This window comes from Ostrinia nubilalis, chromosome 17, assembly GCF_963855985.1.
Source record: "Ostrinia nubilalis chromosome 17, ilOstNubi1.1, whole genome shotgun sequence".
Lineage (NCBI taxonomy): Eukaryota > Metazoa > Arthropoda > Insecta > Lepidoptera > Crambidae > Ostrinia > Ostrinia nubilalis.
The window spans coordinates 3,458,848-3,485,791 of NC_087104.1; the positions used below are offsets into that span (position 1 = coordinate 3,458,848).

At 36.1% G+C, this 26,944-nt stretch overlaps 2 protein-coding genes across 2 annotated transcripts in view; one reads left to right on the forward strand and one right to left on the reverse strand.

The window, feature by feature from the left end:
- Nucleotides 1-14,091, forward strand: part of LOC135079639 (uncharacterized) — a 58,714-nt gene extending 44,623 nt beyond the window's left edge. The window contains exons 5-6 of the mRNA XM_063974263.1: nucleotides 12,083-12,456; nucleotides 13,998-14,091. Of these exons, the coding sequence (XP_063830333.1) occupies nucleotides 12,083-12,280 (198 nt within the window). The 3' untranslated portion in view covers nucleotides 12,281-12,456; nucleotides 13,998-14,091. The remainder of the gene's footprint in view (nucleotides 1-12,082; nucleotides 12,457-13,997) is intronic.
- Nucleotides 14,092-16,933: 2,842 nt separating this feature from the next.
- Nucleotides 16,934-24,762, reverse strand: LOC135079847 (5-formyltetrahydrofolate cyclo-ligase). The gene is made up of 5 exons (XM_063974460.1): nucleotides 24,672-24,762; nucleotides 22,933-23,058; nucleotides 22,235-22,487; nucleotides 18,329-18,456; nucleotides 16,934-17,117 (listed from the first exon to the last, which is right to left on the reverse strand). Exons 2-5 carry the CDS (start codon nucleotides 23,047-23,049, stop codon nucleotides 17,025-17,027), a joined length of 591 nt encoding a protein of 196 aa, XP_063830530.1. The 5' UTR covers nucleotides 23,050-23,058; nucleotides 24,672-24,762; the 3' UTR covers nucleotides 16,934-17,024.
- Nucleotides 24,763-26,944: the final 2,182 nt, after the last annotated feature.

Sequence of the window (26,944 nt, forward strand, 5' to 3'; positions counted from 1 at the left end):
CCCTAAGTGGGCTGTCGCACGTCCGTCTTGCGCGGACCAGTTTGTCTAGTCGACTCGTTATGCAGTAACGAAAGTGGAATACTTTAGATGTCCAACATTTTATGACTTCATTAGTCTGAGGAACATTTAAACCGGCCACTTTAGTGATTATTTATGTTATTTTATGCTCTTAGTATTTTGTAGTGAACATTAAAAAATAATGTTCTAATAATCATATTCTAGGCGTATTAATCGTGAGTATTTGAATGTTTGTAACATTGGTAAATTACTGTCTAAAATAAGAAAAATGCGAAAAAGAAAAACTTCTTTTACATTATTACAAGAAGAAAACGAAAAAAACTCATTGCTTTTCGACTTACCATATTTTTTTTACTCTATATAAAAATATATAACTTCCTTTGCAATATGTCAATTTAGTGTTTATTTCGAATTCAATCCACCTAGTTATTGAACCGTGTAATTCCTAGATCAGCTGAAAAGAAAAACAATTGAAATTCAAGAAGGTAAATGACCTCTATGAGTTTTCCGAGCGACGTAGTCGTTGAAGGTAGTGCGACCCGAAGGCCGTAGGTCAGTTCTTGGTTGAAGCCGAATGTTACAGAGTAAACGCGAATGTGGAATTTCGGCTGAAATTACATTATGACGTCAAGATCCGAAGTTTAAAGATGTAGGTTTTTTTCTATGTTCTATGAATGAGAAAGCATGGGGAAAAGCCTATTTTCACTTAAGAACATGTATTATGTAAAAATAATGTAACTTTTTTTGATAATGTTATTTACGGCGATGGTCGATAATGTTTTTCTACAAGATCAAAATCGTATCCTGAGCTGGCTCTGCGCATGTAGGGCATGGATACCGGTATACCGGTATACCGAAATACCGGTATACCGGTCAAAATTTTCGGTATTTTGATACCGGTATTTGAGGGGAAAATACCGGTATTTCGGTTTTTCGAAAAAAGTGATCTAATTTTGCAATATCGGCAGTTTTTCAACTAATGGAAAGTCATTGATAGGTTTTACACCATCCCTTTTTATTTTTATACTTATTTTTAATATTCATTTAGATGATAATGATTTGAATCATCATATCGATTCCAATAATCGATTGAGTCAGGTCAGTTCTGCTGATATCATTGAAGCGAGCACGATCATCTTAACCTTTAACTACTGACGTGGGGGCCTCTCAGGCCTTCAAAAAGTCAAATTATTGAATTTCTCCTCTCCCACGTGCACGACACACGTGAATCTTTTAGTACCTTCGAGTTTCATTGCGCCGAGGCTGCCAACAACTGTGCACATGATTCCACGCGCAATTTCAGTAGGTAAATTAATTTTAAAGTTTCTCGTGGGCCTCTCAGGCCCCCACCTCAGTATTGGCGTAACTTTTTTTGTCTATAGTTTTCATTTATTTGTCGTCTTTTCTTGAAATAATTTGAAAAAATCTATAATATGGAGCCAACAGTACGTCGTCCGAGAGAAATCGTTATCTCGGAAGTAAAAATAACCAGCATTTAACGAAAAATAGAAGCACAGTAGTTTTTGGCACGTATGTTAGGAAATGATAAACCTGTACCTGTCTATCAAGATTTAAACGATGAAACCAAGTGCCATACATGTCTTTTGAAGATTCAAATGAAATCTACATTTTAAAAACATGTATGGCTTCCTTCATTGAGCAAAGCAAGTTTATCCAGACTGTGTTTAATTCGCACTATTTGATGTGTGTAATTTTTTTCCCCCTTTTTCATATTAGGATTACTGATATATCACTAGCTAAAAAGACTATTGAAAATTAAGATTCTAAGTTGATTTGTTGAATTTATGAATATTTTTCATGATAACTTTGTGAATCATGATTTCATGAGATTTTTGCCAAAAAATGCTACATGTTTTCTAAATATTCAAATAATACCTACTTATAAACAAATAATTTACATAAAAATCGTTTTACTGTATTTAAATATAACCACTATTAATAATTATTAAACATAAAACCCTAAAAAGATAATATATTTTAAAATATAAGCACACATGTGTACGGGCCTCTTAGGCCCCCACGTCAGTATTTACGTGAAATTAAATCCACCTCAGTAGCTAAAGGTTAATAAGCACGAAAATATACGTATTAATTAATGACCCTCTCTACGTAAAATGGCTCGTCACCACACGGCTCCAAATCTTGAAAAGGGCCGTCTTAACCAGTGTATCCCTGTCAAGCCACACGAGTTGGATTTGCCTATCCTTGTTCCCAGCCGATCTTTAACTACGGTTGCTGCAGCTCTTCCCTGCACTCTCTTGAACGACTCTGTGTTATCTACTATGGCTGCTCCTCTTCCTTGCACCCTACTGCACGACTGCGTTGCCTAGCCGTATACCTGGTCTAAGGTTCAACGCCACGAAATCAACTTTGTACGCGTGAAAATAGTTTAAATACTATTTCCCGTGCTTGCAACATTTTTCTTTACTGCTTCGCCCCTATTAGACGTAGCGTGATCGTATAATATCCTATAACCTTCCTCAATTTACGAGCTATCCCACACAAAAATAATTATTTAAATCAAACCAGTAGTTCCTGAGATTAGTGCATTCAAACAAACAAACTCTTCAGCGTTTTAATATGAAACTGTTGTTGTTGATTATTGGAGTCGAACCTTGGACTAGGCATAAGAATAGGCAACGCAGTCGTGTAGGAGGGTGCAAGGAAGAGGGGCAGCCACAGTAGATAACACGAAAGTCGTTCAAGAGAGAGCAAGGAAGAGGCGCAGCAACCGTAGTAAAGGAACGGCTGGGATGAATAAGGATAGGTGAATCCAACTCGCGAGGCTTGACAGGAATACGCTGGTTAAGGTGGCCCTTTTCAAGGCTTGGGAGCCAGCGGGTGACGAGCCATTGAACGTAGAGAGGGTCATTAATTATACGCATGCCCTTCACCTGCTATGAAGATCAGTTTTCTATACTGCAAGTCCTTTATACTGTATAACCATAAAACCAGAAAAATGCCCCTTTCGGGGGGCCCCACCACACCTCCGTCGAAGTCGAAATCTTAGGATAGTCTTAATGAGCAACAAATGAAACTATTAAAACAATAAAACCTTTAGGAATTATTTCCGATTTGATTAATTTTCACGTCTTATTCTACTGGCCTATTAATAACTTTTCGCAAACGAGACTTACTAATCGTTCTTGGAAACATTTAAACAGTAAATAGCAGTATCTCAAGAAATACCGAAAAAATACCGAAAAAATACCGAAATTTCGGTATACCGGTATTTGAAATTTCAATACCGGTATCAATACCGGTATAAAACTTATTCCGGTATTCCATGCCCTATGCGCATGTGTATTTCGTATTAGGGCATTTCTACGGGGACGACCGATCGACCTACTGGGGCAAAAAAAACCTTTAAAATTGAAGTACGGACTTGAAAAAATTCACACGTATTTATAGGACTCTTGACTTGATGGAGAGCATATTTAGAAGACCGCCAGGTTTTACATCTCGCCTTGAAAAAATCCGAAAGTTCAAAAACGGGCGAAATTTGGCCTAAAATGGAGTGTCCGGTTTCCAGAATTTACTCGTTTTTGCTTCATAACTTTTGAAATAATAACTTCCCCATTATGAAACCCACATTCACAGAACAAGGGATAGTTAATAAAGCTATATAAATGAGTTTCTTTATTGCAAGTCCTTGGGTTTTAATACAGTAACACATTTAAATTTTGTCCGACGTGTGTGCCTCAATTCCGTGATTTTTACTTTTGTGCTCCTATATCACTAACAACGCACAATACGAACACCCACGCCTGATTCCCATAAACTAGCAGTTGCACTCGAGTGGTCGAGCAGTATAAAAGAGGGATCAGTCGCTTTGAGGAGCATTTTTCAGAGGTTTGAAATCACTCAGAATTTTTGGTCACTGGTCATTTCTCAAACCGGTGTGTGATATTAATAATGTTCATGAAGTATTTAATGAGATTACTGCTGAATTAATTAAGTATTTAACTAATATCTGCCATTACGTTTGGTAGAAATCGTTGTAATTTATAATATTTTCGAGTAATTTGATGAAATGTGATTTTTCCTCAATTCCGTGGATCTCAATTCCGCGGAATATGGGGCATCGAATTGAGAAAACACGTACACCGAATTGATATTAAATGAAAATAGATACTTTTATTGTCCTATAAATTGTTTGTGTAACTTAAAATAATAATGAAATCAATAGAGCATAATAATAGGGTGAACTACCAATCATTGGCCGTACCAGTCATTAGACAGAAGACAATAAAACTAATGTTTTGAGGTTTCATTAAAAAAAATACACTGCTATTGCTATCTTATTAAAATAATTCTTCCAGGTTCTTCCCTGGACCTTCACCAGATCGTCGGTCTACCTAGTGGGGGCCTGCTCACTGGTCCGTGGTTTCCACTCGACAACTTTTCAGTCCCAACAGACATTATCTGTACGAGCTATGTGCCCCGCCCACTGCTACTTGATTTATGCAATTTTACGGGCTATGCCGGCCACTTTGGTTCTCTTGCCGATATTCACATTTCTGATTCTTATTAGGCTCATAGTAAGCGACCAAGTTTCACATCCATACACCATCACTGGCAACACACACTGGTAGAAGACTTTTGTCTTAAGACGCTGCGGTATTTCAGGCGTAATAGCGAAGCTTCCCGATCGATGCTTAGCTGAGTTGAATTCAGCGATAGACCTCTTTCTCAAAGTTGGACCTATCTGGACTCTTGTCCCAGGTATACACAATTGTCAACAACTTCGAGTGTAGTCTCCAACCTTCAGAGGAGTGGGTGCAACACGGACATTTGACATGATTTTTGTCTTGTCCATGTTCATTTTGAGACCCACTTGTTGAAAGGCTCTATGGAGGCCATGACTCCGATATCATCCCCGATATCGCGACTCCTTGGTCTTCTGTATAATCTGCCGTAGCGTACCTGTGTGTGTACCATAACACTAAAGCCTTTTCGGAAACAAGCTTGTTCGGAAGACTGGAAGTCGTCGAGTCTGCTAGCGAGATGATTCGTAAGGACTCTCGAAAACAGCTTGTAAACACGCCTCATAAGTGAGATGAGTCTATAATGCTATCACCACACTTCTGTGCCATGCCGGAGGCGTTTTTTCTTCGAGAATGACGTAATTGAACTGCTTCTGTAGAGCCTTTAGTACCGGCGAAGCTCAGCTATAATGCCGTAGCACCTGGTGCCTTATTGTATTTCAGCTATTTGAGTGCCATTTTAATCGTGTACAAACTGACGTCCGATATAATATCTTCGGTATAGTGTCAGGTCAATCTAGCTCTTGGGTTTTGCAATATTTGTTTTATGTTTAAGGTTAAGAATAAATAAACAAAGAGACCCTGTGTTATGTATTTATTTGTTTTATTTAAATAAAATTAAAATAATATATACAAATTAAGAATTTATTATAGTTCCTTATTAAAAAATTAAACATATTGATTAGAATTTTTGTTTTATTCCATTGGTATTTCAGACACATAAACCTAAAATGAACCATCTGACTAATAGACCAGCAATCAGATATCAAAACGTTTTAAGTATTTATTATATTAATTATTGAAATACATTAGGTATTTCTTCATAATGTCATCAATTCTAAGTTTGGGGAGCGATTTTTATATTTGGAGATTCATTTCTCAATTCCGTGATTCATTTTCTCAATTCGGTGCTCTCTCAATTCGATGCTTAACATTTCTCATAAACCACTTCACAATATTTAGTGACAATGCTATTTTTACATTCAGAATGGAGTAACATTTATTTTTTTGTATTGAAACTACTTAAAAAACTAAATATAAATTTTAGCACCGAATTGAGAAAAAATACACCGTACAGTAGAAATGCCCATTATATTACCGAGACAAGGTAGCTTAGCTACTGAAGCTGAACTTATAGCAACCTCTAAAAATTGTCTATTCTATCTAGTACTTGGTACTATTACTTATTCTGTGCTAGTACCTACCGGACTATAAAAAAGGTACCGTGGTTGGAGAAATGTTAGTACGTCAAATGCCTCAGTACTGATAGCATTTTAACCTGTCATCATCATCAGGTCATTTAGTCACCACTGTAGTAGGTAGTAGCACGACCCTCTTTAATTTGCCAGAAGCAAATAGAGGACGTAGCCTATACTCCCCCAGTCCCCACGCCTGACTAGTCGGGTTGGGAATACAAATAAGGATCGTACCAAAGTTCTTTCTTGGACTTTCGGCAGAAGTCGAAACTTTCGGCCGTATCTACGAATTGCGACAGCGGCCTTGACCGGCACCTGCCGGTTTGGCAACGAGACCGACTAATTAATCGCAGACGCATTCTCACACGCGACGGACGGTACAGCGCGTGCGCAAGCCCAGTGCCTACTGAAGGGACAGATAATTTAAAAATGTTTAAATAAATACTTATCGAAATTCTTTGCCTTCAGCTTGTCGCAATTGCTGCAGCGTTTTCCTTCTGCCACCCTACTAAATTGTTTATTATTTACTAAAACTTATACCACACTAATTTACTCAATAAGGCAAACTAATACCATGCATAAGGTATTCTCTGTTAGACCCTTGCATAAAAGTACCAACCGAATTGAGAACCTCCTCCTTTTGTTGAAGTCGGTTAAAAAGTAGAAAAAATCATTGGAATTAGTGATTAAATCTAATAAAAAGCTTTTTACAAAGCCCCGTTGCATTTCTCTGACGTCCTGTATCTAACAGTTTTATGAATAGTGTCAAAGAAATACTTTAATGGTTTTAGGCTGAGTTGCACCACCTAACTTTAACGGTAACTATAACGATAACCGGTGCGTTTTGTATGGAGTTTGACAGATTCTTGACGTTTGTTAAAGTTAAAGTAAGATGGTGCAACCCAGCCTTAAAGTTTTTGTTCATTGACAAAGGTTTGTGTGTGTAACTGAAGCCCACAAGGCCAGTAGTGGTAGTCGCCAGTTATTGTTAGAAAAAAATGACTCTACAATAATACCATTTTGAAACAAAAACTAGCCGACCTAGACGTTGATATCTAGGATCAACTTTTTGTAAATGTATATACCAACCTATCTAGATATCACAATAGTCTAGTCATGTAATATCATCTCTAGACAACCCTATCGCGATACGGAACAGATACCTGTCACTTCCCGTATCATTTGCAGTCACGACTCTGCGACATTTGACTTGTTCTGTCATTGCGTCATTGCGTCATCCATTGTTGTTGTGACGTGATTCTAATTATGCGTGATGATGGTGAAAGCATGGTTTGAGAACGCGCTCATTGAATTTTGGAATGCTGTACACGCAACGTAACACTTAGAAGTTATTGAGTCCATGTCAATAGGCATAATGACACCACCACATAACTACCAGTTAAAGCTATAGTTCTCCCTAGAATTGTAATCAGTATCTAGGGTTACTACCTCTGGGCTTTGACGTGACACTATTTATTGGGACACCCTGTATAAAAACAAGAATGTGACGTTTACTTTTTATGTTTTTATCATTATTAACTGTGTTACACATGTTATTCTGTTAATAAATCAAGTCAAATACAGGCCAAAATGTTTTACACTTCCGTGGACGTTTCCCCTGCAAAACCATTAATATATCCACATGATTTGTTTTTAACAATATCCTACAAATTGTTATTGTTCAATCTCAAATGTAACTATTGTTGTTTAAATAAATGAATGGCGTAATTAGTGAGTTCAATCAGTCATGTAGAAATTAAAATGGGTTTTGAGTAGGTACCTAATTTGTTCTAATCACTACTGTTTGTTCTATAAATTATGGTTTTAAATGGTTTCTCAAGTATCTGGGGCGGTCGTGAAGAGATGTCTTGATCAGTGCAACATATTTAATTATTGATTAATCGTGTGGAAACAGCCTTGGTATTAGAATTTATGAGCTGCCGAAGAAAACTGTCAGAAGAAATACTGAGATCCTGTATTATGTCCTCAGAAAATGATGGTGGATGGATCTTTTTCTTAACGATCAATCTGGTCAAATAAAACGTTAGTATTTAAACCAAACTGGCGATCTCCCCTTGTGTAATCGATTAGAATTTGAGTTTGAAATCGATACTCTACCTCTACACCATGGAGAGTTTACTGCGAAGTATCAACTAATAGTGTTTTTAATTAAGTCAAATTCATCATCTGATCTTAGGTCCTTGATACTGAATGCAGTGGTCAATGGAAATTCATTAACATGGACAGTTGGCTAACAAAAGTAAATGCAAATATTAGCCAGGACAATTAAACCAGCACATTCAAAAGCTCTATTTGTTGTTAGCGAAGGTCACAGTAATTTAACGCTTTGTTTAAACGATTGCGCCTGAGGTCAGTCAAGAGCAATTACTCTACTGTTGAAATGATTAAGGGTAAATTATGACAGGCGCTGGCGGGCTCACGTGCTAATTGCTGTGGATATTATGTCGAAAAGCTGAAATTTATACTTCAGTCACATATTTCACAAATATGAAGCTGTTTTTATGATATTTTGGATCCATTTTTTTATTAGAATGAACGCAAACCAAAGGATCTCTTCAAATACTAACTACTGTAGCCGGTAAAATGATGTTTTAAAATGTTACAATGATTCTGCTCAAATTCGAACATTCCTATAGGTTGTTAACTGATTTGAAAGACTCAAACTATAAATCTAGTGTATTTTTTACCCATAAGTATACCTTAAGCCTGCTTAATGAGTAGTTACTTATTAAACAAACTTATAAAACTGTGTGTGGGTAGACAAAGCTAAAAGTGGGCCATATCGTTGGGAGACTCATAGGACGTGATCTGAAATAAAATATTTGAGCATGTTTCTATAAAACACAATCTCATTTCGTATACATGTTTCTGACATTACAGACATAGTTAATGCGTTCGTGACGAGCCAGACGAACGGTTTGGTGCTAGATCGGTTGATAGCAATGACTTATATTTATTGTCAAACAGTTGATAAATCAAAGCCAATCGTGTTGTGAAACAGTATTATAAGCTCTGAAGTAAACCATCAGACGATATTTCATTTAAAACGAATAAAGTTAAGCAAACTTTTTAAACCTCCTCTTTTCTTGACAAACTAGTAATTTAAAAACATAATATAAAAAAAACTTTAGTTTTTTAACTTATATTTTCCACATTCGAAACTTGAAATAAGTATTTGAATTAATCCATTTTTGGCAAATCCAAGGGTAATTTACCAAGCTAGGCTGTATAATTTAAAGTTAAAAGTAGTTATTACATTTAATGCAGCTACAATAATTGATTGAGAGTAGTATTATATTTAAAATGAGATTACATACGTGTGAATTTGGATATTTTAATTATAGATAGTGCCAAAATTGTACTTATTTACTAATTACCTACTTTTAGCTCCGATTACCTATACTTGTTTGTGGCGAAAAAAGGTTAGTCGTTTTTTGCTTAATAAGAGCTTAATATTAAGTAGCCAAGTCGAGTGAAAAAAGTCGCATATTTTCATAGAAATAATAGTCGGTTAAAGTTAGGTTTGTTATTGATTTAAAAGAAAAGAAATAGGTAGGGCTTCGAAAGAAAAGAAAGCTGGGAGAACTGAAATAAAGATAGATTTTACATGAATAAAAATCGCTTGTCATTCTCATATCATCCATAGTCATTTCGAGAATGTGTTCTGAATGCTTTTTCATCATGTATCAATCATTCAAATAAGGCGAAAAGAAAAGTGAACCTACTTTCGTCTCTACAAGTTTCAGTATAAGATCAAGTATGAATAAAAAAATACTTGGCTACCACAAGGTTGCTGATGATTTAAAAGATGGTTTCCACATTATTTACTATAATCGTGCCCCGTAAATCTCCACCTAAACGCCATTAAGTACCTATAATCGCATTGTAGTTCTCGTACTTGACCGATTTTGTATTGTTTTCATTAAGAACTCCGCGGTTAGATATAATGTAATGCGTTTTTACGTAATAACGCCATTTCATTGTGGTTTTGGCGAGTCTAAGTTTGAATGGGCCTTTGAATCTTTGTTATATGATGTCGTCTAATGACCTGCTTTACGCTACGAGTGATACGAGTTATTTGAATCATTCGAATAATTTATTTTTTCGTAGATAATACTCGTACCTACCTACTTTACGCGGTTACATGCTATGGCATACCTATTTACCTGGAGCATATTATTGTTTATTCATTGTATTATATGTCTGTATCCATTTTCTAAGCAGTTCTTGTAAAATAATGCCTATCTAATGGTTCAAGATTTCGACTGTTAATCCTGGGTTTTATCTGAGGTGGGAGGCAAAAATAAAAACATACCAATACTTAGATATTAATTGTTCCCATGATACCTTTTTGTCCCCAGAATAAAGAGGCTGAATGTCTGTACGCGCCAGTATTAAAACCTCAAACAACTCAAACTCATGTCACACTATTCTCTATCACTCACTCATCAATCCTATCCCAAGTCTTTAAAGAAATAGTTATGATTCCGATTCCGAGCTTCAGAATACTTAATGTGCCTCTGATTGACACTTGTCATGCACCAAAGATGTTACTCTATACCAGACTTGTCTGACTATACCAATGTACAGACCACATGAAGTAGCTAATTAGAATAAGATACGCTAATTTCAAGCAGTTTTGTGGATACTAATACCAGGCCTGTTCATCTCCGCGAGTTTACATCGAAAACAAAACACGCACGATGGCCCACCTACAGGATACTATTCGACAAGGCCTCACATACGAGCGAACATTGACTCACGCACGCGTATTCTTGTGTATGATGGAAGAAAATAAAGAAAATGGTGTACCTACCTACTAAATACTGTGCAGTATTTAACTGCCTAAATAATAATAAAAACAAAGAATGTACTTTTTTAAGTTGCCTCAAGACACTGAGAGGTAAATAAGTAGTTAATATTATTCATGATAAAATTCATGCTAAATCATGTATTTCCTCCGCCATTTTCCGCAGTTTGGCACCTCACGTCACACCATTTTACCGAAGTCAGCCCTATAGCTTCGGCGCAGTGCCGACTGACGTTTGTCAACAAAATGGTGCTTGACTCTTGAGACAGGCTAAATTACACCATATTGTTAATGACATTGAGCATACATTTTTTTAAATACCTTCGCGAAGTAAAACTTCTGTACGTAGTACTTATTATTATTCTGTGCTAATACTTAGTAGCGAAGCCTAAAAGCCTCGCGTGCATTTCCCCAGTAGCTGTGATTTCTAAAGATACTGCGACGATATTTATTGCTCCACTAAGCTCCACTATAAACTTTCGTCAGGCACTCGAGGAACACCTGTCGTTCACTTTCAACATCCAGTACGATTTACGATAGTTTATTAGATATTTCACCTTTCTTAAGATGTTTTAATTATTACTAATGAGTGCCCAAACAACTTGACTGATGTGTGTCATGAACGCTCTGATGTCGCGATGTGGTTGTGGATGATGATGAAGTAATTATGAATGTTTCATAATATCCATAATACCACGCAGATGAACTTGACATGATAAAACTCTAGTTTCTGTTTGTGGCTTCGCTTGTGAAGATTACTAATCTTGACTATTGTGAAATCATCCTAAACCTGGCTTCATAGCTACATAGAGAGAAACGATAAGGGATCACACTCGATTATTTCTAAACTATACAAAATACCTAAGCTGGTTACTGATCCTGAAAGTGCTTCACGAGCTCTATCAAATGGTATCAATAAAACGTTACAGAATAAACTGGATCTATCCGAAAAATCAATGTTTCCAGCAGTCAAAAAAAATGTTAGTTCAAATGAAGTTCAAAATGTGGTGTTCTATGTAGAGCGTGAATATTATTACTATTTATTACCCACATTATATCTATCCAAATAATTATGATGAAGTTTTAATCAAATGAACTGTTCAATCAAATATTCTTATACTTATGATTATGATCGTTACTTCAAAACTAAAATGATCAGTTAGCAAAAAGTTGGAATACCTTTTTTGGTGTTGCAGCATGCCCATTTATTCCCTTTTCCATATTCTCAACAGCACATTCTCGTTTTCCAGGCAGCAAGTGCCCTCTTCACCCTGGACGGAGCCCGCGGCGAAGCCCTATCAAGACGACTGGCCCGGGGCGAAAAGAGACGACGTCGCTGCCGAGCCATCCTTGCCATAGTCGCGCTGCTGCTACTCCTGGCTGCCGTGGGAGCGGTGGAACTCCTCATGTCCAGGGGACAGCGAGTGTTTGGAGCTGTGCTGCGATGATGGTAACTAACTGGTTTTACAAATTTATTATAGGTACTTCCTACAAGCACAGAGATGCTATAAACACTTCAGTGTTACTTCTAGCAGCCTTGGAGCGATACTGTGGTACTGGTGTGGTGCAGTGGACTCCTCATGTCGAGGGGACAGCGGGTGTTTGGAGCTGTGCTGCGATGATGGTAACTGGATATAAAATAGTCTATTCTACTCACTGTAGGACTATCATAATTGTAGTCGCTCTGCCTCTTCTCTAGGGTTGCGGAGGAATATGAGATATGCTGCGATGATGGTAACTGGATATAAAATAGTCTTTTCTACTCACTGCTCTGCCTCTGCTTCTTCTAAAAGTGGACCGACGACCTAATAAAGGAAGGCGCTGGATGCAGGCCGCTACCAACCGTGCGATGTGGAAGTCATTGGGGGAGGCCTATGTTCAGCAGTGGACGTCCTATGGCTGAAATGATGATGATGCCTCTTCTCTAGGGTTGCGGAGGAACTATCAGATATGCTGCGATGATGGTAACTAGATAAGGAAGTATTATACTTACTGTAGAATTTTCCTGGCGATAGATTCTCTGCTGGTACTCTTAGTGGCCTTGGATGCTGTAAATGACGTAATCTACCTTCTGCAAGACTATCCTTTGCCATAGTTGTTCTGCTGCTACTCCTGGCTGCCGTGGGAGCGGTGGAACTCCTCATGTCTAGGGGACAGCGGGTGTTTGGAGCTGTGCTGCGATGATGGTAACTGGATATAAAATAGTCTATTCTACTCACTGTAGGACTATCATAACTATAGACTATATTGCAGAGGAATATGAGATATGCTGCGATGATGGTAACTGGATAGGGAAGTAGTAGTGGCCCTGAATGTTGTAAATGACGTATTCTACTTTCTGCAAGACTATCCCTTGCCATAGTCACGCTGCTGCTACTCTTAGCAAATGTGGGTGCAGTGGAACGGCTCATGTCAAGGGGGCAGCTGGTCTTTGGAGCTGTGCTGCGTTGATGATAAGTTGATAACTACTAACTGGTTGTACAAAGTATTATAGGTCCTTCCCACTTCCTGCAAGCATAGAGATGCTATAAACATTACTCCATTTTTATTGGCTGTCAAGCTGCATATCCTGGCTACACAGGAGTTGCAGCGGTGGGAACGAGAGGTGGGAATAATTCCGTTAGTGCCATTCCTAGCACTTTACAAGCAACTATTGGAAAAATGGAAAAGGTCTTCGAACCTTTCCTGTGATAGTGGATACTACATCCTTTCCTACTTAACATTACCAATAATAATTGCCAATCGATCAATTACCTGACTAGCCAATTGTTGCTCTAATTAGTTGATATCTGGGTAAGCCGATAAAACTGATCATCATTACGTGTATTTAAAAATGTTGATAAGTATAATAAACTGATTTTTATCAGAGTTCAAGTATCTATCTAATAATATTATCTACCATTTGATTAGCTGTGCAAAGAAAAAAATGTCAACTCATTGTAAAATATATGCAAGTTGTTTACAAATTATTAAATTGTGCAAATGTTTTAATTGTAATTAATTTACATTAATTTTACGTGAACCGTGGATGTTATGAAACTTTTAAAACAACGATTTCAACAAATGCAATTTTGTGCAATTTTAGATAAAACACAAATGCAATCTTCCATAACATCAAATTGACATACTTTTTTGGTAGCTAGTGATTTTAATTTGTGATTTCAGAGTTGGCCAGCACCAGGGCGTTGAAAATGACTTAACGGGACAAAAGTGATAGTGAAAAATGTATTCCTTGTGATGTGAATAATATAAAAAAATAATATACGTAGTATATTATTTTTTTATATTATTCAGTGTAGTATTATCTAATGGGAAAAAACGGTGATCACCGTTGATAACTTTCATTTTATCTTACAGGAACGCACTTTTAATTTGAACTTAGTTTTATTTATTTTTTGGGCAGTAGGTATCATTGTTTTTTTTATCATATTTGACAGATGGAAAGATATTGTTTAACCATAGCATTAGAGTAAGCGCACACCGTTGATTTTTAGTTGGTCGATAGTTGTGCCCGATTTTAATTTGTATGAAGAATCGGCCAAATCGAATCGGCGTAGTGTGCGCACTCCCATACATGCCCATACCACAGTAGATAAATCAAACAGTACGGAAGCTTCATACAAACGCTCGAAATCAGACTCACGCACACAGACGCACGCTTTACACGAGCTCTAAGCGAACCTCGCAGTCCATCCGTCGCGAGTGTCGCGCGCGTTGTGTTTTTAATAATAATTTTATTGCATGCACTGTCCGCTGTATTTTTAAAAAACATGCCACGAGTGTATTGCGTAGTATACGGCTGCTTGAACTCGGCATCTTCAAAACCAGAACTTTCATTTTTTAAACTTCGTAATAATTCTGAATTGTAAAAATGATTAAATATTACTTTTTAAATAAAGTGCTTACATCTGATTTTGTAATAGTTCTTTTTAAATTACGTAATTACGCTTTTTAACAATTTATGTGTTCTATTTGATAAAGTAATTTGCTCCGCGCGCTTTTGTACTAAGTGATGAACTGTATTTAAAATGAGGCAATAGCTATGTGAAAGTAAGTATCCGGTATTTTATTTATGAGAATAGAATATCTTCTACCGGCCTCTAATAGTACTTAATCAATTTATTCGATTATGTATTCGATCATTATAGAACCTAATTAACGTTTTATTTTTTTGTTAACTACTTAGTCAATTAATTTATTCCATTAGGTATTTGATAATTAAAAAACCTAAATAAACGTTTTAATAAATAAGTAAGTCAGAACCTTATTAATTTTATAAAGATTAAGAGTGCCAACCCTAACACTCAGTTGAAGTGTAGGTATTTAACTCGCCGAAAGGGCTAAGTTTCCGTACTGCTTTAGCTCATATATCTACTGTGCCCATACTGATCAACTGCCCGACTAAACTATCGGCCGATGAAAAATCAACGGTGTGCGCCTACTCTTATAGTGATATTGTAAATTGAATTATTAAAAACTTGCGTTACTCATATTGTTAGGTAAATTGTATATTACATAAAAACGGAATTAACTATTGTGAATTAAGGTCAGTGCAATGTTAACGATGTTTATATTTTTATGTAAATAGATTTTTTTTTACTGACGTTTTTTGTGTGTTAGCTTATCGGCTTATTTTTTTTTAAACCATTTTCCTAATTTCAAAATCTTTTTATTTAAGACTTTTATCTTTCTTTTAGTTGAAACGAATTTTGTAATCATAGTTAAATGTTTGAAAAATGATTTCAATTCCACTATCGAATTTATTTAGTTTTAAATTAGTGATAAAGCTTTTATTTGTATAATAATGTTTACTATAAATACATATTTTGTTAGTAGATATAAACTACATTTGATCATTTCTTACCCAGAAGGTAGAGGGTAACTTACCTTGGGTAAGTATAACTAAAGTGTTTTACTTTTTGTTTTACTCTTTATTATTACTGTTTAGATATAAGCTTCGTGTGATGAATAGAATGATTACTTATGCCTTTTTGATTGATAATTTAAGGGTTTTTAATCTAAGAACTAAGGATTTTAATTTTGATAGTGGGATGCAATCTTACCTTGATTTTAGTAGTTGTAAGTAGATTTTTGGCAAAATGTATAATTTCTTTGTTACTAAAAGTATCAGAGCCTTGGCAACAAAATCCTGAATGTTTTCATTTATTTTTCAATGCATTCGTAGCCTGGAAAACTTTCCGTTGCTATTTGCTTCAATCATTATATCGCAGTGTTTCAAATGTAAGCAACTAAATCTGAAAAATTAAATCAACCGTGCCATAGGAGGATTTAAATTCGATATTTTTTTATGAGTTTTCTAAACGACTATAAACATCAAACGATATCGTCTAACAGATTGTAGAGTCAACATCAGGCGGTTTGGTGGATTAGCCAAAACATTGGAATATTTTTTTTTTAAGTCAGTAACGAATGAAAACTTTATTTATTTCATTCCTAAAGTGCCGTAATTAAAGAACCATTCCAACATTGGGATACCTTCTTCATCATCATTTCATCTCAACCTGGATGTTTTACTTATTTAATGTAAAAAATATACGTTGAATAGGTACTTCCAACCATTGTAGAAACTTGATAATGTCTACTAAACTTTAATTTAAAATCAAATTTGTGATTTAGCGCGTAAGAATAACATATTTACCTACGAAAAGTGTGTGTTTGTTGTGATTTTTGTATGTTTATAAATATTGTTTCTCAGATTTATATTTTAGCAATAAGTAATATCTTGAAACTTATATCAAAATATCTACTGAACGAATACCATTATATTTTGCTTGTAAAGATGTCTAGTTTTTATATTTCAATATTTTTAATAATGCAGGCAGAATAAAGTATAACTTTAATATGAAATGGCGTAATTTTTCATGTTTTTAAAGTAATAAAATAAAAATGCATATTATACATATAAAAATATACATTTAATAATTACTTAAATAGTTTCAATTCAACATAACAATAAAAAAGTTTGATTGATATAACCGCTATATTAAAGAGAAAATATTATATTACTTGATTTTGTTTGTTTTTAAGTGGCGCGTAACAAAAAAGGGTTTGTGGTAGTTTATTGGTAAAATCAACTCTTATGAAGAGGCGAAGATGGCGGATCGCAAATTCAGTGCTGCCTACAAAACGACTGATAGTTTCGAGTACATTTCAAACATTATGGTGAGATTATCATTCTGCGAAGATGACGTCATCAACCTTTTGGTCGTGAGAATCCATCGGGAGACTGTCTACCACCTGGACGTCGAAGGCTACAGCTACCACCTGCAAAGTGAAAAAATATTTGAAAATTAGCAAAAAGAATTATTAATTTGATAAAACAGAAAGCAAGCAGAGCAATTAACAATGTAAAGCCTAGGAGTATTAAATAAAAAGCTGAGCTAAGCTTAATATATTATAGGTACCTTTAGAACTCTAATCCTAAAATCCCTTTGTCCCATGTAAGTATTCCTTTTATCTAGAGATCACTTCAATCAAAGTGCCGCACAGTGTGTTATGAGACTGTATAATCGGACATTCTCATTTATTTGATGAACCGTGTTGACGATGGCCACCTGAAGTAGGTACAACTTAGCTAGATTTAAATATTATTAATTAAAATGGCTGCTTATGAAACTAACTTACTAATACCTTATTAGATTTGCCTTTCATTTGTATGAATATGTAACTGATGGTGCCTGAATGTAGGCTATAGGTATTATTATATGACCTTAAGTCCTGTGACTTACCTGATAGTATTTTTGTTTATAACCTGAAATCTATTTAATACCTAAATGTGTAATCTATATCTTTACCTACCTATATCTAACTAAGCCAATAATGTCTAAATGTTTGCTACATTTACCTAAATGTTGTATTGTTGTTTTATGGCATAATTAAATAAGTAAGCGAATCTGGGTGCGCGCGTAGGTAATAATATTATCGCGCGCCTAGAACATTCCGAGCTAGCCGTTAGCAATGCGGCCCGCTGATTGGCCGGAGGCCTCTCGCCTTTTATGGTTAGAGAAGCTTCTAGCGGCGCACCGCGCCGCACACGCGGCCGAGAGCCGCCAGTCGTCGTCGAACTCTCGTGATCTGCGAACGTACTAGTGCGCACACCCGGACGCGCCTCTTTTTCAACGTACCTACCTGGACTTTTCATTTCATCTTATCATCGTTCACCCATCGACCTACATCGTCTACAAACCGTATAGAGCTCAGTTATACAAACATGATAGTAAAACTCCCGTTTGAAAATTCCAGATAGTTTTCGCGGTATAAAAATTGGAACGTGGAATTTTCAAACGGGATTTTACTATCATGTTTGTATAACTGAGCTCTATACGGTTCATCAAATAAATGAGAATGTCCGATTATACAGTCTCATAACATACTGTGTGCCGTTCTATTTTTTTAGTTATTTGAAGTAATTGACACTTTTGTGTGGTGTATTTGAAGAGTATCTTTTATCTCCTAACATTTATAGCTTATTTTACCTTGGGTGCAGTTTCAGGGTTGCTCCGCAGACCAGTGAGAAACTTGTCGTAGTATCCACCGCCATGACCGAGCCTCTCTCCTGAACGGGAGAACGCTACGCCTGGTGTGATCACTAGGTCCAGACCACCTGTAATATGTGTAATAATATGGGTAGTTCTACTCACGGTGGAATTATTTAGGACCATAAAATGAATCTCCAGTTTTTGTTAGTAATCAGTATAAACAGTGACTAAAGACCGAGAATATACTACAACATATCCAATTTTTAAAGGGCCAGACAAAATTATGATAAATATTGATTTTATATCGGTTTTTCTATTTTCGATGGACAGGGAAGTGAGAACATATACAGGATAGTGAAAATTTAACTGAAAGATGCATGTGAGTTTATAGTCTTTATTCTAAAAATAATAAAAAATACTTTTATGTGCATCATAAAGGTCCACTATCAATTGAACATGGAACTCATTTAGGTTGCTTCTTTTTCCGTCACCTGATCTCTTTGACTTTTCCCTACTATTCGTATCTCCTTCTATTATCTTCCTCTTCTTTCCTCGACGCTTTTCTTCGACTGGAAACAATTCGTTAGTATCTATTTTCGGCATCTCCAGCAATCCATCAGGATCATCAATGTTCATTCTGTCCCAGTACACTCGTAAGGTCAACCAAGTCTGATGAATCAAAATACTGGTGTTGCAGGCATTACTGGTCTCAGTTTCAGATTCAGTTTAAGCGTCATCAACATTTGCTTTCATGGAAGAATATTTTACGATGCCTATTTGGAAGTGCTCGCACACGTTACTGCAAAAACAGCTAAAAGTTTGTATAGAGTCAAGCAAGTCAAAATGGAGTATCCAGTTTCAATGGAGTGTATGCATTTGCCTGCACTTAGTGTATTTGTAAAATGCCTTTATATGGCAGTAAGTTTTGCTGGTTAGTCGATATTTACTTTTCCATTTTCTTCGTAAACCCAGGGAAATGATACACAGGGAAGTGAGATTTATGATGTATTTTGCCAAAATCATGAATTATATAAACTTCATATCAAATTTAATATTATCAGTCAATGGACGCAAGCGAGTTTGACAATATTGTTTCATAATTGCCCTAAAATAATATAAAATACTGTTATAAATACGTAACAGATGAGTGAGAAGTTGTCTGGCCCAGACACGACAGACGATGATAACAGCGTAGCTGCGTCTAACTGACTGACGATTTGGGCGAAATAAACGTTTCACTAGGCGAACTTAACTGCATACTTAAATACATAAGAACGACAACGTGGCTTACCCTTTGTTTTGTTACAGATTTTAACGTGTTTATAGGTGGCAGGGAAGTGATACTTAATTCGTGTCGCCTTTGTTCAGCAATCAAAAAATTATGTAAATAGGGAATTCAAACATAATCCATATAGGCTAAATGAAAGATACACTAATGGTTACTTTCAATACAATGTTATTTTTGACTAATTATATTTTTATATATTTTTTATTGTGATTTACATCATGAATTCTGGAATGTCACCCCACAGGGAAATGAGAATTTTTCCCATTTGAAGCCATTTTTGTCTGTGATGTTTTTATTAAAACGTGTTGAAATTCAGTGACCAAGTACTATGTGAGTTAAACTTTATTAATACCCTAAAACGAGAACTATTAATTGGTAATTTAAGGAGCTGCAAGTTGAGCCCCGTAAAATTCCCTGATTTGTAGAACTACCCATATGTTGTTATCATCCCAGTTTTCACCTTTGTCGGAGTAGCATAGAATCTGAGTGCGACTCTCATCATTGAGATCTAAAGTCATATTGTCGATATCGGAGTGAGTAACGTAACGTTATGTAGAAGCACAGATGTAGAAATAAGGCTTACTTATCGAAGTTGAGTGTTTCAGCCTTCCCCACTATTTTAGTGAGGTAAAGACCACTCTACATATACATAAATCGTTAAATGTGATAATGGCTTTCTTTTTTAAGTTGGTATACAGGGTGAAGGAAAACGGGTCAGTAGTTAGAGGATAACGTGCTTGGGATACTTTCCGCATGTTTTAAAGATAATCCACAGTTTGAAAAAAATTAAAATGTTATATTATAATATTAAATTATAATGTGTTAAATCGGTCTTGTTCGGTACACAAACGTAAAACCCTCATTTGATTAATCATTATATGAGTGAAATGAGAACGTCCAAGGTCAAAGTCAAAGTCAAAATATCTTTATTTGTTTAGACTAATATAATAGTTCTTACAAATCGTCATATGCTCTTAAGGAGCCTCTACATGTCTCATAATCTTTTTACCCTACCAACGCTTCGAGACCAACATTTGGCAAGTGCTGAGAAGAAGCGCCGCAACAAACTCAGTCACCACTGTCTGCCGGTTAATATAAATAAATAGAAATAGTAGTAGTAGGTACATTCGATTCAGGAGCAGTTCACTGAATTTACCATGCATTCTTGTATGGTGTATCATAAGAATGGGTATACAAGATTGCGTGGTATATTAAACAAGGTAGTGACGTGCTAATATCTAGATTTACATATTAAGGTACTAGTAGAAATGACTCGCATACATAAATTTGAATAACTTGGATTGACCAGTCCCCGAAAGCAGCGCCAGACATGACGAGTGAACCAGCCATCGCTTCACTCGACCATATTAGACGGAATGTAACGACCCGCCTCACTACGCCACCACCCCAGGACCAAACAACCATTTCGTTATTGCTTAAAGGTTTAGCCAAACCAACGCGATCACACGTGATCAGCCGGCGCGCAGCGAGGGCGATCAATGCATTTAAGTCTGATCGCCATCGCCACAGTAGATATATGAGCTAAAGCAGTACGGAAACTTAGCCCTTTCGGCGAGTTAAATACCTACACTTCAACTGAGTGTTAGGGTTGGCACTCTTAATCTTTATAAAATTAATAAGGTTCTGACTTACTTATTTATTAAAACGTTTATTTAGGTTTTTTAATTATCAAATACCTAATGGAATAAATTAATTGACTAAGTAGTTAACAAAAAAATAAAACGTTAATTAGGTTCTATAATGATCGAATACATAATCGAATAAATTGATTAAGTACTATTAGAGGCCGGTAGAAGATATTCTATTCTCATAAATAAAATACCGGATACTTACTTTCACATAGCTATTGCCTCATTTTAAATACAGTTCATCACTTAGTACAAAAGCGCGCGGAGCAAATTACTTTATCAAATAGAACACATAAATTGTTAAAAAGCGTAATTACGTAATTTAAAAAGAACTATTACAAAATCAGATGTAAGCACTTTATTTAAAAAGTAATATTTAATCATTTTTACAATTCAGAATTATTACGAAGTTTAAAAAATGAAAGTTCTGGTTTTGAAGATGCCGAGTTCAAGCAGCCGTATACTACGCAATACACTCGTGGCATGTTTTTTAAAAATACAGCGGACAGTGCATGCAATAAAATTATTATTAAAAACACAACGCGCGCGACACTCGCGACGGATGGACTGCGAGGTTCGCTTAGAGCTCGTGTAAAGCGTGCGTCTGTGTGCGTGAGTCTGATTTCGAGCGTTTGTATGAAGCTTCCGTACTGTTTGATTTATCTACTGTGCCATCGCTGCACGCCGGCTGATCGCGTGTGATCGCGTTGGTTTGGCTGAACCTTAATTCTTTTACTTTGAGCAAACGGTAAGGACTTCACTACAATGACCACTTTACCTGTTTCCAAAGCATCATCTCTGGGTTGATCCTTTCCATGCTGCTGTATCCCGTGTCTGGTCAGAGGCATGAACTGCTCGTCTCCTGTCTCCATTCGCAGCATCTTCATCACCCCACCAGCATACTGGGGCACAAAGGCGGCAGCTCCTCTCCCTCTGCTGAATTTCACGACCAAGCTAGCACTTTACCTGTTTCCAAAGCGTCATCTCTGGGTTGATCCTTTCCATGCTGCTGTATCCCGTGTCTGGTCAAAGGCATGGACTGTTCATCCCCTGTCTTCATTCGCAGCATCTTCATCACCCCACCAGCGTACTGGGGGATGAAGGCAGCAGCTCCTCTCCCCCTGATGTGGTCGATGATGGGTGCTGTATCAATCTCCTGGTCGGTGCTCATGAAGAGAGAGATCCGTTTGGATGACTTGTAGTACGGGTGGTTGATTAACTGGAATGGGTTATTTTTGAAGAATTAGTAATTAGTCCTGTTAACCCTGAGCTTGCTAAATCCTGTGAATGCCGGTGTTACACAAGTGAGTCCACCACAATCCAGCGGCGACAGGGTCCAAATTACCCGGAGGTAATCGGCAGTCCACATTCTGAAACACCATTAGGCTACGGTCGCATATTTCCAAGATTTGCTTGTTTAAATTTCCATTGGCTATAAGTAGACGAGTAGGTACGAAGCAGAGCAAAATATTTATTGAGTGTCATTGAGGAAAACGTAAGAATTTACAGAATGCGAGAAATAGGTACGTGATTAAAATATGTAGTTCGAATTCAAGAAGTGTCACGGATCTGGGAAGTATGCAACTTCTTTTTATATTTTTAGTGAAATAGTTGCTTAAGTTTTTTTACCACGTCGAGAAACTGTGAAAGAAATTCTTCCTTACTTTATCATAGACAATTTTGGACTGTCTCTTCTTTTCTTCAGTCGAGAGGCTGGCGATGCGAGTAGCGATTTCGTCGCGAAGCAGCATTTTTGCGGGGTTGGGCTTGATTTTGCTCATTTTGTAAGTCTGTAAATTAATTAAACAGTCGTTGTATTTACGATTACATGACATCAGTGCGAGACAGAATAAAAATTAAGCAGAAATAAAGAAAAAGAGCCAGTGTTTTGCTTGCATGATTCTTCAGTTAATTGCAGAATGTAAACCTACCTAATACTTTTGTAATGTTAATTTACTTTGAATTAGTTTTCCTGTAACATTGTGCGTGTCTTGTGACAAGCCGTAAAATTAAACCATCAAAAACAATACTTGTCAAAAAAACCAAGTCTCGCAACTCAGTTGTTCTACGGTAAAAAGTTGTGAGATCCATGTAATACCTACCAAGTCCAGGCCAGGAAATCTTTAACGTTTTACATGAATTATTGACTTGGCCATCGCACTAAATAATTTAATTTACACGTGTTTTCATGCGATGGCCAAGTCAATATATTTATGTAAAACGTTAAAGATTTCCTGGCCTGGACTTGGTATTACATGGATCTCACAACTTTTTACCGTAGAACAACTGAGTTGCGAGACTTGGTTTTTTTGACAAGTATTGTTTTTGATGGGATCTCATTTCTTTTTGTATTTTGTAGACAGCAGTTATGTATCTAGAAAACTGGACCGAAATTGAAAAATTTTACTCGACTTGGCGGTTGCACCACCGTGCCCCCAAATATTTTAGTTTTTCCTTGATTCATACACCAAACACTACTTATATTCCAAATTTGAAGCTTCTAGGTCTGCTAGAAGTGCCTTAGAGTTTTGCTAATGCTAATAAAAATTCAGCCTTCTAGTTTTATCCACAACGAAGTTACAGACGGTCGAAAATGGCCTGAATTGCTTCGAGAAAAGGATGGTAGGTACGGCCGTGCCGCTTTTTTGCTCGACTTGGTGGGGGCACTGCCGTGCCCCCAGATTTACTTAGGTAAGTAAGTATAAGTATAAAATATTATCTTGTTTGGTATAGACATCCTATCATAGCTACAAAATAATGTGAGTAGCTGAGTACTTTCAGAAGGGAAAGAAAGAAACATTTATTACGATTAGAGATTTTATCAATTCAATCTCCAACGTCTTTAATAAATTGACCTTACTGGGAATCAAACTTGGTGAAACAGTGTCTTCGGTAGGAGAAAATGGCACATGTTCACAATTTATTTTCTTAAAATAATATATTTTAATTAATTATTCATACAATTCAAAGACCTTCAAAGTAAGAATAAATGTTACAAAGGCAATGTTTGTTCCATCTTCCATCATACTCGTAGATCGTGGATCACGTTTAGCACTATGTAGCCTTGCTACACTTGTCTACATGATATAATAGAGTAATTATACTAAAATTAAACAAAAACATTATAGGAATATTTTAAATTGATGATCTTCCTCACACCAAATAAGTAAAGTAGGTAACTTTAGGTAGGTAATTAATATAATTTTTTATAACTAACAAATGAAGTCGGTTAAAAATAAGTCTATTTTTAAGTTGACAGTTAGGCTTATCATCCATCGCTCGTTTATAATGTAATACCTAACAAAGATTGCGAGATAACAAACAATTTAAACTTAGGTAAATTAAGTCAACTCGAAAAAAATAATTCAGTATCGTTTAGTGAATAATTGAAATAAATTCTTACCAAATAAATATTCTGCTCGAAGGTCCGTTTCTGTTCAGTTTTTCCTTAAGACTGATATCATTGATGACCGTCTAGCTAGGTTTATAGAAGTTATCAAACGACGTGATAAACCTAAACATCGTACGGAAAGCGTAATCAAAACAACCTCGCAATGAATCGTTCGTCTGTGTCCTAACTAGCACGTGTGAAAATTGGCAGCGCCATCTATATTTTACGTAGCGAACTAAAATGCGGACTGTGATATACTTTTAAAAGCGGTGCGGCATCGCGGCACCTTTAAACTGCACTGTAAAATAAAAATGTCCATAGATGTCGCTATTCGCTAAGTTCGCTTAGTCGAAAAGGTGCCCAACTCGGGCAAAAGGGCAGGTAAATAAAAATGCCACATTCAATAATGAGTTCAATTAATACTCTTGAATAACACTAAAATGTATCTCTTTGTGCAGTCAAGTAAAAATAATAGAGATTAGAAAAGTAAGAAATAATACCTACATCGATCCATGAAATACATACCTACCTAACCTAACTCGTTAATGGATTATTTTTTATGGTATGTGCGATAATATCACAGTTGCAGGAGTAAAATTGTTTTATTTTCTTAGTTGTGTCAAGAATTAAAAAAAACAAGTGAAGTTAACGCTTTTTATCACGTCGATTGTCAATGCCAATGTCAAAGAACAGCTGTACCATTGATAATATGCTAATAAGTTAAGTCGGTCGCCTGCTCTTGCGTTCTTAATATTGTACACATCACATGCGAGTCTAAATTACGCTACCTATTTACCTACCTGAGTAGATTATACAAAAAATACAGAACCATAGACAGGTTTATAATTGGGACCTAAACGGTAGATACTAAATAATATGTTACGAGATGAAAAGAATCTTTCCTTTACTCGTGGAAGACACTGGCAACTCTTGAAAATAAGTACAGTACAAAAGGTATTTCCAAGATTCCAAAATTGACAGAAAATATTGAAATGAACTCAGAATGTGTGTCGATAAGAAAGAAGTTTGCCGGAACCGTCTGGATATAGATGGATCGATGTAGAAAATTGGAAATGTTTGGGGCAGACCTTTTGTCCTGCAGTAGACACTTTCAGTTGAAAAGGAAGGAAGGAAAAATATTGTGTAAAATGTGTTCTTTCAATAAATTCATCAAATTCCTTGTTGTTGGTACAAAAATGGCTTTACCTGAAAAGTTTTCCGGGAGTAATGAAAATTGGTATTTCTATAGATTTCAATGTGCTCTTTACGAATTTCAACTTTGCGACCTCGTATGTTTGCCGCTCGCGCCGCCCATATTGGCAAAATGCTGCCTTGTAGCAGTTTTTCTTAAATGTTTCCTTTCGGATTAATTTTATGACAAAACATGGTTAGAGAAACTAAAACTAATGAAAAATTCCTATTTTTGATGTCTACATAACCTTTTTGTTAAAACTACCAAATGACTGGATTACCTGAGTAAGTTTTAAACTTTATTTTTACAAGCCAGTTTGACTTTCATAATCATTTTTGTACCGTGGAGGTCAGTATAAGATAAGTATAATTAATTTGATCGTAATAGCGTAACGACAACAATGTGGGTAGGTAACTAACAACTCAATAATGTTTAAGACGTTCCAAATGAAGTAATTATCCTTGACCGTCAATAACTTAATTGAATTAGGTTCAAATAAAACGCTGCTCGTAACTCGAGTTAAACTACAGTTCTACACGCGTTGTGAAAAACTAGAGACTGCCTGCTGATGTCTTTCCCGAGCACTATAATCTGGGTTATAATCTGAGCATCTTCAAGGCGAGAGTGAGTGAACAAGCACTTACAAGGTTACAAGCGCACCCATTTTGAGGCGCACCTTATAAAAAAGCGCATCTAAACAGTAACTGTTCCTCGAAGCGCACCTACCCACCACCTTTTTATTCATCTTAGATGACACAACGTTCAAAATTTTATTATTAGTATACATAGGTAGGTACGTTTTGAGGAATAGTTTAGGTGCGCTTCGAGGAATACCTCCTTACAGGGCAACAAATTAGGTATACATATATGGATCGCTTCTTAAGCTTCCTAGATATTAATACTATTAACAATATCAGTTATAAAAAAACTGTTTACAGCGCGGTGAGATCCAGTGTTTTATTTTTACCATCTGTTGATAATCTCTGACCTCTGAATAAAGTAAACAACGATAAGTAAATATTTAAAAATAACATTAAATTTTTCCAATACACTTTTCACACGATTTAAGTAAAGTTTAAATGTGGATGAATTT